Raw genomic sequence first — 15,345 nt, forward strand, 5'->3', positions numbered from 1 at the left:
GGGGGTGTGACGACGAACAACTTATGTAGATTGATACAGCAGGAGTGGAAGCCGTTTATTGCAGGACAGGAGCAGTATTTATACATTCCACACAGCTTATCTAATTACCATAAACTAGATACATCAGTCAACCAATCAGGAATCTCCACACTTAATGGCTCGCTTTTGTTACTTCTCAAACCACTCCCTCTGGCATTTTGCCAGGCACCATCCAGACTTGTTTAGGAACTCTAACATTCCCCTGGCAAAATGCCAGGTATTATTTTGACTTGTTTACAGACTCTAACAGGATCCTAGTCTTGTGGTTGTACATGATGTGAAGATTCACTGAGGTGTATTCAAATATGTACATAGGAAAGTTAAGTCAGATTTATTCCAGTTTCTATTCCTATTCCTGTCTACCCTTTGATGGCAGTTTTCTGTACATGTGTGACCTCTGTAGGCTTCCCCAGTTAGGTAGCAGTACAGTTGAAAAAAGGAAAACAAAAAAACAGCAGTACCTACTGATATTAATATTAACAATAATTTAAAAATTTCCCTGAAACATCAGTTATGTGTATGATTTATTCATCCTTTATAAAATAATAATGTCATATTAATCATATTTTGGTTTCAGAGATTGGATAAGTTGGAAATCATGCACTTGCTAAATCTCTTGTGATTGAAAATTCCCATTCTTCACCTTGCTTTTATTCTTCCTTCATGTGGGTAGACCTGAAGGAAATTCTTTTAAATTGTCATCATTTGAATAGAACTATACATTTGATTAATAAGAATATGTGTTTGCTAAATACTACACAGTTTTCTATAAGATTTTAGCGAGTTTCTGTAATTACTGAAGTTTACAACAAATGTCTCTTCTACATCTTATAACTGAAACTCAAGAACTGAGCATGCAGTAAGTAAAAACTTGTTAGCAGCTCTAATGTAAGTCAAAAGAGTAGTAATAGCCAGTTGGTGATTTACCATCACAAAAATACAATATTTTCTTTTTCTCTCTCTATGAGAGAGAAGCATATTAATATTCTTGAGAGAAAGTAAATTTTTTGTGTTTGAATTTCTACTATTCTAAATTATGATAGTTGTAGAGTAGGGACTACCTTGGTCTATTTTTCTTAAAAGCTGATTGGATTTTTAAGACTGATTTCAGAAAACTAAAAAGGTAAGTTGAATAAATGATAATCTTAATATGCATTCACATTTAATAAAAGTATTATTTTGTGGAAGGAAAAACTTCTGTCTTTTCTAGTTTTCAAAGAGAATTTCACTTTCCTATCTGAATATATATATATAAATGAATTTCTGTGGTAGAGTTTAAGCTTATGTAATACAGATGAAAGGTTAGGTATTCATTACAGATGTAGCTCAATGGTAAAGCACCTTGGTTTCAATCTCCAGTACCCCCCTCCCCCCCAAAAAATCAATAGATTAAAAATTAACTTTAAAGGATTATTTCAGGTTATTGTGAATTTAATTTGTTTATGGTCCTGTGGTTTAATTCTCACTCCAGTTCTTGAGTCATTATTTCAAGCAATGATTAAATGCTAGAAATCTTTGATATATATTAAAAGGGACTGGGTATATAATTCAGTTGGTAGAGTGCTTTTCTTTCATGTGCAAGGCCCTGGGTTCAATCCCCAGCACCACTAAATAAATAAATAGGGACCTTAGAAATCATTTTACTAATCTCCAACCTCATAGTCCACTCTACAGTGTTATTGACAGTTTACCTGCTGAACCATTCTGATTCACTATTGTGTTAGGCAGCCCTTTGCAGTGGTGAGGGGTTCCCGTTTCTAGTTTTTCTTGGACTTGAGATGAAAATCATATCTTTATGACTTGCTTTCTATAGGACAGATATTCAGACATTTGAAGATTGTTTGATTATATGGGCTAATTGTTAGAGTCATCATACTCATTTGTCTCTTCATTTTATTATATGATAGGGTTTTCGGAATCAGCTTCGTCCTGGATATACCCTTATAAATGTTCTGTGTGTTTTTATTTCAGTGTGACATGCAGAATAGGATACTGCCTATATGTGATATGATTATATAGTATACTGTCTTCTCTTTTCAGTGAGATTTAGCTGTGTGTTTTTGTACATTGTGTTAATAGTATATTTAGGCTTAACTACCAAAGTAATTTAAATGTAATTACTTAATATTGGTTTGCAATTACAATGACAGTTATGAAGTTCTTTTTTTGACCCAATCTTATATTACTAACTGGAGTTGTCATGTGTTCTTAAGGATAATTTAAATGAATATAGCATTTGTGAAAACCTGACAGATCCTAACTATAACTCAGCTAGTGGGCAGCATTATAATTTACTTGCAGCTATGTAATATCGTTATTAGTGAACTGAAGTAGAATGAGGGCAGATTGCACTGAATTTTATGCGAAATTATACTCTATGACAAAGGTTGGCATTATGTAATAAGTACTCACAAAATGTTAACCTGCTTGCAACAAATACAATTAATAATGTACATAAAAGAATGAAATTAAGCTAATTTTCTATAAAAAAAGAATTATTCATGAACAGAAGTGGACAGCATAGATTTGATGACAGGAAGGTTGTATCTAATCTGAATTACTGAGTGACCTAGGAAGCTTGCTCAGAGGGATTACAGAATAATTATGTTAATATGCAATTATCACCTCATTTCTTCTGTAGTAACCTCAAGATGTAGTGTAGTGATGGTGTTATAGCAAGTGCTGATAGTTTGCAAAAATACTGATGTTTGAGATTTCTGAGACAATAAGTCTAGCTTGAGGCATATAAGTGATGATCTGTCATCTTTAAGGCAGATCTGACCTTTGTACTTTTTTTCTTTAAATGCTCACAGTGTATAACTAGAGGCAGTTATAGCTGTAGAACTCATTATGATTTTCTGGATACTGAAAATATGTTTTATGTAGATTTTAAATTCCCATTTGTGGCTGTTTAAAAATGTGAATTTTTAAAAGAACATTTTTAAATTCAAGTAAAACAAAAATTTTATAATTATTTGATTATAAGAGGAAGGATTTAGTAATGATATCTAAACATTATTTTAAAAGATCCTAAGTGATACAGCAAATTGAATGTGTTGAATTGGAATTTAGGGGGGGTCTAAGCAATAAAACAGATTATTTTTAATTATTAGCTTCCCTTTTTTAAAACTTAATGAAAAATAACTATCTTAAAACATCTCCCAACTTTGTTGTATAACAAACTGTTATTGATTACTCTGTTATGTATATTTGACTATATAAACTGAAAAATGGGTTGAGACAATATAAAACTAATTTATAGGTCAAATGCTTTCTTACCTGTATGCTACATAATCCTCTGTGAGTAGGGAGGTAAATGTCAAGCTTCTAGATTATTCAGTGCAGAGTTTAATGATCTATTATTTTTCATTGTATCTCAATGTAATATCTGATACTATTATTAAGAACAAGTACATTTGTAACATTTTATAGTTAGAATATATTCTGAAAATTAAACTAGGAAATTTTTAATTGTTCCTAATACCAAGTCATTTTCTTAAAGCATATTTTCTAACAGATGCAATACATTGTTGGTATTAATGTGCTGCATTGTCACTTACCTAAAAAGGTCTAACTACTTTTAGTAGAAGTAATTATTAATTTGTGGGCAACTATGCCATATTTCTTTATGTCGATGTAAAGGCCTAGTTTTATATATTTTAACAATGTGTAATTTACTTTTTTTGTTAGTTGTTTTGTAAACAAAGTTATATATTGTTCACATTTTTTTCCTGTGGTTTTGAGCAGAACATTTTGATGTCTTTAGAATGTGAACTTATGAAAAGCTCTTGTAAAGCCCTTATTCTGGTAATGAGGTTGCAGTCTCCAAGCCGACATGATATTCTCATAGTTTGTCACCCTGCTGTTCAGGGGGTACCAATGAAGTTGCTTTAAATGGGAAGCGTCTGTTCCATCTCTGAACCTCTAACACCAGAACAGATGGGTAGAACATAGAACATGGAAGGTTTTACCTCTGAGGTGGTAACAGTGAAGCCACTCATTAACACTGAATTTACCACTTCGTTAGCAACGTTGCTTCCTGTTGAGAAAAGCTAATATAGGCTTTCAAACTGACTGAGCATATATTTGTCTACCTCTGTGATTATAATAAAGAGGAACAGAAATTTAAGACTAGTTTTTTAAAAACTGTCATTAATTTTAGATTTTTGAGATTGTTACTATGGAGGCATTTTCCTTTTTCTATCTTATGTAACGAGAAATATCAAGAATGGGTAATAGTGTAGCATCAAAGCTTGCTTTTCTTTTCATTGACATTTGCACACTAGTTCTAACACATGTTTATGTGCTGCCCATTTTTAACTTCTGTGTTTGTGATGTAGAGTCTCCTGCTGGGTGCTGCATTAGCACCATTTTGGGGTGATATCATTGAATATGATCTTACTGGAAGTCTATTTTTATTATTGTGAAAGTTTACCAATCTTAAAAGCAGAATTTTAAAACCTAAGAGGTGTGGAATAATGATTGTTGCTATGCATGATGGCAAAAAAAAAAAAGACATTTGTAATTGTTGTAATATTTATTGCATTCAACATTTTGTGGAAAGAATAAGATCATAGTTATGAGTGCTTGTTCTGCGTTATGAAATATGGAAAATGTTATTAGAAACCTTTTATTATTGAATCAGATTTAATATGTTACAAAGCATGAAATTTGTACCATAAAGGATAGTAGAAATATTGAAATTTATTTAGAATGTCTTCATTTTAAAATATTGGATTATGAAGTACTGCTGTCTTAAAGTAGTATTATTAAAAGTAGTTTATATAAAAATAGTTGATTAAAGTAGTAAATTACTACTTTTAATTAACTACTGTATTTCTAATATTAGAGCAGTACCTAACACATAGTAAGTGCTCAGTAAATAAATCACACTTACTATGTATGATGCTTATGCCAGTACTTTAATTAAACACCTTTGGTTGCCAGGTATCGAGTTCTTTTAAGTGGTACAGAAAAGATTATTGGGGGGCTTTGCTACAATTGCTTAATGAAGCAATCAGAACCATAATGCAGCTTGTCTTACTAGAATGAAGTATCCAAATTCTGTAGAAACAAAACTATTTTTATACTTTAAAACTTTTACTTTGATTTTACAACCATCTTTATTCATTCAACAACTATGGCCCAAGCACCTATGCCATGTACAGCACGCTGGTTTGAGAAAAATGATGATGACAAGGTTGTTAGTCTCAAAGAGCTTCTATTCTTTCAAGAAGACAGCTATTCCAGTATAATGTGGCTATTTCTAGGAGCAGGATAAAAACAAAGTGTCAGGGAACTCTTCATAATAGGACAGTAAATTCAGCCATGGTATGAATGTCTCCCAAACATTCATTAGTCTCCTATTTTAAAAAAAAATATCCTGCTATCTTAAAATGATTACCATGTGATCAAAAATGGTTTGAAAAATTTTATCTGCATTTTATATAAAATAACCTAAAAATATATGCTTACGATGTTTCATTATCAAGCATTTTAGGCCACTGCATTAAACCATCAAATCATAAATGGGATAACTGCTTTTAAGAATTTGGGAGCTCAGGCATGAAATTTTAATGTAATCACTTCATTAATTTTAACTTACTAATTTAGAATTAAGGATAAACTGAATAAGGAATGAATGAAACCCTTTGAATAAAGCATTTTTACAGTTAGTAGAATTTTAGAACATTAAACATCTTAAGAACAAAGCATTCTTAAATATTTTAAAAATAAAAATTACTGTTTTATTCATGAGTCATTGATGTTGATAGTAAATATGTTCATTCAGATTTAGATCTTTAGTGAGTAGTGTTTTGTTACCTTTCTCCAGGAATGAGCTTTTAAGTTACAAAACTTATCTGCAGTATTTGACAATTAGACTATTTTGTAGTATAGAATGCTTGTTCCTAATCTACTTACGTAATTTTGTTCTCATTAGCAATATGTGTTTGAGGTTTTGTTTTCATTCTGTAGTATATTCATTTATGTTGTGTGAGGGTATGTTGCATTTCCCTAGACATTCTGTATGCAGCATTGAATTACTGCCTAGCACAAACAACAGTATTGAACTTTGAAATACATTTAAAATGTTTCAATTATTTGAAATGTTGCTACATTCTTATTAGGATGTCAGTATAAAAAAGAATAGAAATATTAGGATGTCAGTATAAAGAATAGAAAATAAATGTATACTTTCAACTCTCCATACATTCTAATAGTACTTTTTTTTCATGCAAATCTAAATTTTTGTTTTCCATTTTCTAGACTAAATGTGTTAAATGGGCTTGCCAACAATATGGATGATTTGAAGATAAACACCGATATTACTGGTGCTAAAGAAGAACTCCAAGATGACAACAGTTTTATCTCAGAGAAAGAGAGTGGAGTTCATAAACCAAAAGATTGTCAAACAGCATTTCAGAAAAATAATACATTGACTCTGCCTGAAGAACTGTCAAAGGACAAATCTGAAAAAGCCTTAAGTGGAGGCCAGTCTACTCTATTCATACATGCTGGTGCTCCTGCTGTTTCTAGTGAAAACTTTACCTTACCTAAAGGAGCTACTGTTAATGGACCAGTTTCACACTCCTCCTTAACTAAGACTTCCAGTATGAATAAAGGCAGTGTTTCATTAACCACTGGACAGCCTGTGGATCAGCCAACAACAGAATCTTGTTCAACTTTGAAGGTAACAGCTGATCTTCAGCTGTCTACACCACAAAAAGCGAGTCAACATCAAGTTCTATTTTTGTTATCAGATGTAGCACATACTAAGAATCCAACCCATTCCATTAAAAAACTACCTACCTCTGCTTCAGTTGGTTGTGACATTCAAAATTCAGTAGGGAGTAGTATAAAGTCAGATAGCACTTTAATAAATCAAGTAGAGGTGGGCGAGAATAGTGAAGATATATTGGTAAAAGATGATTGTGTTAATACATTAACAGGAATTTCCTCAGGTACAGATGAGTATAGGTCAGAAAATGATGCAAACTGGGATCCCCAAAAAGAGTTTATTCAGTTTCTTATGACTAATGAAGAAACAGTGGATAAAGCGCCAGTTCACTCTAAAGTAGGTCTAGAAAAAAAGAGAAAGCGAAAAATGGATGTAAGCAAAATAACTCGTTATACAGAAGATTGCTTTAGTGATTCCAATTGTGTACCCAGTAAATCAAAAATGCTAGAAGTTGACTTTCTGGAACAGAATGAAGAGGTACAAGCAATAGACTCACAGAAATACACATTATCAAAAGTGAAGCCTGAATCAACTGATGAAGATTTGGAATCTGTAGATGCTTTTCAACATCTAATTTATAACCCAGATAAATGTGGAGAAGACAGTTCACCTGTTCATACTAGCACTTTTATTTCAAATACCTTAAAAAAGAAATGTGAAGAGAGTGATTCTGAGTCACCTGCTACTTTTAGTACTGAAGAGCCATCATTCTACCCCTGTACAAAGTGCAATGTGAATTTTAGGGAGAAAAAGCACCTCCACAGGCATATGATGTATCATTTAGATGGGAATAGTCACTTTCGCCATCTTAATGTCCCAAGGCCATATGCTTGTCGAGAATGTGGACGGACATTTCGAGATCGCAATTCACTTCTAAAACACATGATTATTCACCAAGAAAGAAGACAAAAGTTGATGGAAGAAATTCGTGAATTGAAAGAACTTCAGGATGAAGGAAGAAGTGCACGATTACAATGTCCTCAGTGTGTGTTTGGTACCAATTGCCCTAAAACATTCGTGCAGCATGCTAAAACCCACGAAAAAGATAAAAGGTACTATTGCTGTGAAGAGTGTAACTTCATGGCAGTAACAGAAAATGAATTGGAATGTCACAGAGGCATTGCCCATGGAGCAGTAGTAAAATGCCCAATAGTGAATTCTGACGTAGCTCAGAGGAAAACACAAAAAAAGACTTTTATGAAAGACTCTGTTACAGGATCATCCAAAAAATCATCTACATACATATGTAAGATGTGTCCTTTTACCACTTCAGCTAGAAGTATTTTAAAAAAGCACATGGAATACTTGCATTCCTCATCATCTGTTGATTCATTTGGTAGTCCTCTTGGACTTGATAAAAGAAAAAATGACATTCTTGAAGAACCCATAGATATCAGTAGCACTAAACCATTAATTAAACAACAGTCAACCACATTTCCAAAGAACTCTGCTTTAAAACAAGACGTAAAACGAACATTTGGATCAAGTTCACAATCAAGTAATTTTTCAAAATTCCATAAGCGGCCACATAGAATACAGAAAGCTCGGAAAAGCATTGCCCAATCAGGTGTAAACATGTGCAGTCAAAACAACCCTCCTCACAAGACTGGAACAATTAAAAGCAGCATTGACCAAAAACCTAAGTATCTTCATCAAGCAACTAAAGAAAAATCTAATGCCAAGGCAAATAGCAACTATTTACATAGACACAAATATGAAAACTACAGGATGATCAAAAAATCAGGTGAATCATATCCTCTCCATTTCAAAAAAGAAGTTAGTTCACTAAATTCTTTACATCTGTATTCATCATCAAGTAATTCTCACAATAGTTTTATTTCAGATCCTCATAACCCAGACAACAAAAGGCCGGAAAGCTTCAAAGACCACAGGCGTGTAGCTGTAAAACGAGTAGTTAAGGAATCTAAGAAGGAAGGTTCTGTTGAAGGAGAAGACTTGGATAGCTATCCTGATTTCTTACATAAAATGACTGTTGTTGTTTTGCAAAAACTTAATTCTGCTGAAAAGAAAGATAGTTATGAAACAGAAGATGATAGTTCCTGGGATAATGTTGAGCTAGGTGACTACACTACACAGGCCATAGAAGATGAAACCTATAATGATCTTAATCAAGAACATGTAAACTTATTCCCTCTATTTAAAAGCAAGGTGGAAGGTCAGGAACCTGGAGAAAATCCTACCCTTAGTTATGATCAAAATGATGGCTTTTATTTTGAATATTATGAAGATGCTGGAACTAACAACTTTTTACATGAGATACATGATCCTCAGCAATTAGAAAATGCAGAAACTTCATTGTCAAAGCATAGTTCTGTTTTTCATTGGACTGATTTGTCTCTTGAAAAGAAATCGTGTCCTTATTGCCCAGCAACATTTGAAACAGGTGTTGGGTTGTCAAATCATGTCCGGGGACATCTTCACAGAGCAGGATTAAGCTATGAAGCCCGTCATGTAGTATCACCAGAACAAATAGCCACAAGTGACAAAATGCAACATTTCAAAAGAACTGGCACAGGGACACCTGTTAAGCGAGTTAGAAAAGGTAAGTTTTCATGTGGTTAATTTGGGCTAATGTATCTGTATTCAAATTCAGAGGATTTGAATTTTTTTTTCTGGATTTGGTCTTTATTATAATTACAATTTTATATTTCAGAGGTAAATCACCTTAGAGTGGTCCATTTAAAAAAAAATTCTGATATTACTCTTAAAAATTTTTTTTAGCTATAGAGAAATCTGAAACCACTTCTGAACACACTTGTCAGCTTTGTGGTGGTTGGTTTGATACTAAAATTGGATTATCAAATCATGTTAGAGGCCACCTGAAAAGGCTTGGAAAGACCAAATGGGATGCTCATAAATCTCCAATCTGTGTTCTGAATGAAATGATGCAAAATGAAGAAAAATATGAAAAAATCCTAAAGGCATTGAACAGTCGTCGTATTATTCCCAGACCATTTGTAGCTCAAAAACTTGCATCAGGTGACGACTTTCTATCTCAAAATGTTATACCTCTTGAAGCGTACCGTAATGGCCTAAAGACTGAAGCACTGTCAGTGTCGGCATCTGAGGAAGAAGGGCTGAATTTCTTAAATGAATATGATGAAACAAAACCTGAACTGCCCAGTGGAAAAAAGAATCAGTCTCTTACACTGATAGAACTTCTCAAAAATAAAAGGATGGGAGAAGAAAGAAATTCTGCTATTTCTCCTCAAAAGGTCCATAGTCAGACAGCAAGAAAGAGATTTGTTCAGAAATGTGTTCTTCCATTAAATGAAGACAGTCCATTGATGTATCAACCACAAAAAATGGACTTGACTATGCACTCAGGTAAGAGGAAATTCATGAGTATCTTTTTAATTTTAACACAGTTCAGTTGTGCTTTCTTTAGTGGAATATTTGTGGAAAATACTTTCTCAGAATCTTCTTATTTAAGCTGCTTTTTTTGCAGAACAGATTGATTATTCTACTGTCATTTCTGTGTAACTCATCAATTGATGCTCATCAGCACTGAGTCTGTGCCTCATTTCTTGGTCTGAATGTAAGGTGAGAACAAATGCAAAAGAAACCCCCCCCCCCCAAAAAAAAGCTGATCTGTAAAACTAAAATTGTTATGGATGAAGGATGGTTATGGATGGAAATTTCATGTTGTTCAAAAGCATAGTATTACTAAAAAGGCAAACTTTTGTCATATTTTTGCCTGTGTTTAAAAGTGATGTGTTTTCAAGATTTAGCTATTGGTTTTCCCTCTGCTCAGGTAAAAACAAAACAAAATGGTCTCTATAAACTAAATGGATTGGTGTCTGTGGTATGTTGTGATTAACCTAAAGAAGCGCTCTCTCCCTTTCCAATTCTTCATTGTATTGTGGGATAGTTTGGTTTTGGAGAACTATTGTGAGTATAAAACATGTTTGCTGGGCTTCTAGATTTTACAGTAGTTTTTTAAGGGAACAGACAGATGATTTAGCTTAGTGCTTGTGCACTAAACAGTTTTTCCCTTTTCAAGGAATATTTTGTGTGTATCAGCAAATAGTGTGGCAGATAAAGTAGCCAAACTTCATTTGGTGTTGCAGGGTCTGATGTGTATGTTTAGACTAGAAGAATTTTAAGTCTATTTATAAAGGTTTCCTTTGGAGGTTATGAGTGTTGAAGGTTTATATAGATAGGTCTTTTGATTTGAGGCCCAGGTAGAGTGTGTCTGAGGTAATTATATACTGTTGCTTTGTTTACTTTCCACTGACATTGTGATAGCTCAAATATTTGTAATGCAGTTTTGATTTAAGGAAAGATTTCTTGTATTTTAAGTGGTTTGAAAAGTGATTTCTCTGGTATGGACTTGTGGCAAATAGGGCTCTTTCTTTCATACAAAGATAGTCTTTCAAAGTCAGTAGCTTTCTGTTTTTTAGGAGAATAAAATGCAGGGAATAATATGCTTCATAGAAGTAAAGCACACTTGTGGCTATGTAAGGTAGAAGAAACAATTGAAACATGTTGGGGGAGTGAGGGTTGTTTGAGAAGTTCTGAATGTATTGTTTCAACATGTTTCTTTCCTGTGATGAGTAAGATGTTAGCTTGTTGATCATTTATTTAGCACAAAGATTGTAGTAAAAAACTTCAGTTCATTAACTTTCATTATTGATTGCGCATTCAAAGTAATGAACATAAAATGCCCTGAATAAAATGTTGTGTCTAACAGCTGTTCAGTGGTGTGTTTTACCACCTTTTCTCCCAGCCTTCATCAGAAAGCCTAATTTAGTATGGAGCCTTTTACGGTTTTGTGGGTAAAACACTTTAATTACCACTTTGTCAACTAGACTTTTTAATTATTTCTATTGGTAATGTTGTAAGCTTTGAAACTTCTCAACAGAACTGTGCTGTTCAAATCACAGAATTGTACTTTAGTAGGTTTAGGAAATGATCTGCGTAACACAGAAATCTGCAAGAAAGTAATAATAGGTGTTAAATTCAGAAGAGCTAAGAGGTTCAAGTCACTCCTCTTTCACCTTTCCAAAGAGCATGGTTTGGCTCTAAATACTAACTAGAAACTACTAATAGTTAACTTAATTCCCCCTTTTTATTTCACGTTTAAGCTAATTCATGAACGTTTTTAAAACCATCTTTATTGTGGTACTTTTCTACACACTTTTAAGCTAAGAAAATTTCACTTTTTGAAGTGAGAACTGGATTATAGTTTTCTTTTGAATGATAGGTATGCCTGTGAAGCTTAGAACATGTGTGCATTGCAATACGACGTTTACAAGTGCTGTTAGCCTGTCCAACCACTTACGCGCTTATGCACGAAAGAAGAGTGCTGGACTTTTGACTGGTACAGGTATGTTTGAACAGATATCACAGCAAGTCTGTTTGATACAAATACACTTTTTTTCCCCCCTCACCAGACTGGTGCTAATTCAGGCGATATTTATAGCTTTCTTTGGTAAGCAATAATTGAATCTGATACACATAAATTTCAGCAACTTGTAAACTTAGATATAATTTTAAGCAACTCATTCTTTTTCATTTGGATCATATTGACTTGATTTGTGGAAAAAAGTAACCGATTAGAGGTGTGAAACTTTTGAGTCTACATTAATTCTATTGATTTTTAAATTATACTATTTTTGATTTTTTAAATTTATTTTTATTAATAGATTCTATTAAAACACCTCTCTTTGGTAAGAAAAATACACACATACACACACAGGTTTGTCTTGGAGAAATGCTTTATTAGAAAAGGAATTATAAAGAAAAGGAAATTACAATGGAATTTCAAATATGTAGAATTGATTAGAAACTAATGAGTTTTTATTAGTCTACAGATCAGATTTTTGAAGGGGCAATCTTTGCCCAGTGTGAGAACTGAATAGATTTTACTTTTAATGCTCCTAAATAATATTTAGGATTAGTAAATATAGACATACACATAAGTAATATAAAAATGCACATTTCTGTGTTATTTTTGGTTGGCTAGCCCAGCCTTGCAGATAACCTCTTCATACTTCATGTTTGTGAAAATTTTGTTAGCTTACTCATATGTAATATGCTTCTTACACCCTATAAAATGCTTTGCTCTTTCATTTATATAGTCTTTCAGGCTACTGTGTGTCAGCAAATTCCAATTTTCTTTCACATCTTAAAATATAACCCCCCCATCTTTTTGGCCTAAAATTCTATTTCTAGTCTTATGTCTCTTGCTGTTTTTTATCACAATCTTCTGCTTTTTCTAGCTGTAGTTTTCCTAACCTTTTAGTTCTTCCTCGTGTCCTATGACTTAACATTCTAATATGTTCTTGCTGCCAGAGAAACTCTTGTATTCATATTGGCATCTTTTTCTTCTGCTTCTTTGCTTTATTCCTTGATTTGATACACAAATGACAAGAATAACTATCATTTATATTAAAAGGAGGGGAATTGTGAGTTTTATTTTATTGAATTCATGCTCCTATTGTGGGGTTATAAATTTTATATATCCCTACCTTCATCAGACTTGACAGTTGATTGCACACATTAATGTAGAGGGCAATGAAAATAAGAGAAGATAGAAATGGGAAATAATCCCTAATGTTATCATAGCCACCAGTCTTTATTGAATATTTGCTGTATGTCAGGTACTGTTCTCTGATGTTTATATGCATGACATTTAGTAAGCAACCAGATGGACTGTAGGTATTATAATTTCATTTTACAGGAAATTGGGATTTGGAAAACTTCAACAATTTGAAGTTATATAGTTAATGAGTAGCAAAATTGAAATACAAATCAAGATTGTCTTCCTTTAGATCTTTGTTATTAGTGATTATTCTCTGTCATATATAGGTGATCTTTTTCTTGAATTTCTAATTTTAGAATGAAACAATTGAAAATTCTAAAATGAGGTTGGGTTTAAGGTGGAGAGCATTCTGGTGAAGACTGAGTCTAATTAGAAAATACAGACCCCCAACATGGTTAGACCTAATTTAGACTTTGAAGGGCATGTGAGGATGTATCAGTCTTGACTATTCAGACAGATTTTTGAAATTGGAAAAAAGTGCTTTTACCTCATCTGAAAATCTTTCAAAACATAGGACTAGTTAGTTGTTTATAAATAACTGATAATGACATTACCTTATATTTAAAAAAATTATCAGGGATAAAAGTAATATCTAATGAATGGGAGTACAGACTAGGCCATTAAGAAAAAAATTACATATTAATTTTAAAATATCATTAATTAAATAGTACTCCAAATGTACTAAGTATTAGAAGATAAAGTGTTGTTTGGTGGTCTTACGCAGAAAGAACGGAAATGAAAACCTGAATAAAGTTTAGGGTGGTATTTTCTACAACTAATACTTCTAAGAAACACAAATTTATGTTTCCTTTCCTTAGAAATTCTGAAACATTTTGTTCTGATATTTTAAATCTTCTTGACCAGTAGAGCTACATAGTTGTCTATGATGCTTATTCATGCCAACTAGGAAGTTTTTATTCAACTTATTAATGTTTGTTTCCTAAATGGAGAATTTTATTTATAAACTCCATATATTTATTCTCTTTCCCACATTATGACTGGTATAAAGCATTGATACTAACCTGTTTTCCTAGAGGGTGCCACTGGGTTATTACAAAGAATTCATTAATTCATATGAGTATCAGCCATCAGTTTTTCATAGATATGTATAGATGCTATTTGATGAATAAATATCTATATGTATAGATGCTATTTTGATGAATAAAATACCAATTCATTCTTATTAAACCTTACATCACACAATTGAAACAATGGAAAAATAGGAATAAAACCTCCAAAACAATGTCTAATATGTGAGTTCAAGCAGCCTTTATCCACATGGATCTTTAGTTGTATGGTCCATCCTTAAGGAACTCTTTGCTAAACGTCTGTTTGATCACTTGAGAAGCCACCAGTTCTTGTCCACTTCTGTGGGGACTGGTAGCCTCTTGAGGAATATTATCCCTTCTGTTCCTTCTAATTGTACTTCTCCAAATATCCTTGAATAGACTGCAAAGGATACCCCTTTGCTTCCCCAAAATACCCTTTTACTGATATCAGATTATTCTAATATGACAGTTCTCAGTCCTTTTTATGAAAGCAAAGGGTTCTATCCCAGTAACACACGCTTATTTATATATATAAAATTTTTTTATATATAGGCTTTTCATATAATCTAAAGGTTGTCATGTATGGATCATTCCTGTGGCAGAAAATTTAAAATAAAAATGAAGTAGAAAGGACACAGAACTGGGAAATAGGAGACCAGGGAGTCATCATATTAGAAAATAATTAAGATATAAAAACTGCTTAACATCAAAGCTAATTCTGTTGTCACAAGTATAAATTAAAATGCAGCCTCCCTAATGTTAATAAAAGGAACTGATGAAAAAAGTAGGAAAGCTTTGGAATTGAAAATACTAGGGTTAAATTGTCGAAAAATAAATAAATGTTATAGATTATGATTTTGCCCCAGAACTGATCCAGATTATTATTTTTTTTTTTTGTCTATTGTGCTCCGCTGCCTTTCCCATCCTCCACCCTCCCCCCTCCCCACCTC

General features: G+C 32.9%; 1 protein-coding gene across 10 annotated transcripts in view; it reads left to right on the forward strand.

Annotated features, from left to right (window-relative positions):
- The window catches only part of Znf644 (zinc finger protein 644), a 99,985-nt gene that overhangs the window by 64,622 nt on the left and 20,018 nt on the right, over window positions 1–15,345 (forward strand). For 4 of the 10 annotated variants that reach the window (XM_048814473.1, XM_048814472.1, XM_048814474.1 and 1 more), the window contains 3 exons: window positions 6,307–9,341; window positions 9,521–10,126; window positions 12,006–12,128. The exons of 2 other annotated variants lie outside the window; for them this stretch is intronic. In XM_048814473.1, coding sequence (XP_048670430.1) covers window positions 6,307–9,341; window positions 9,521–10,126; window positions 12,006–12,128 — 3,764 coding nt within the window. Of the gene's footprint in view, window positions 1–6,306; window positions 9,342–9,520; window positions 10,127–10,247; window positions 10,298–12,005; window positions 12,129–15,345 lie in introns of those variants that run through there. 4 more of the 10 variants (XM_048814476.1, XM_015500897.2, XM_048814477.1 and 1 more) reach the window with 3 other exon arrangements.

Source organism: Marmota marmota, unplaced genomic scaffold (genome assembly GCF_001458135.2).
Source record: "Marmota marmota marmota unplaced genomic scaffold, marMar, whole genome shotgun sequence".
In the NCBI taxonomy this organism is placed as follows: domain Eukaryota; kingdom Metazoa; phylum Chordata; class Mammalia; order Rodentia; family Sciuridae; genus Marmota; species Marmota marmota.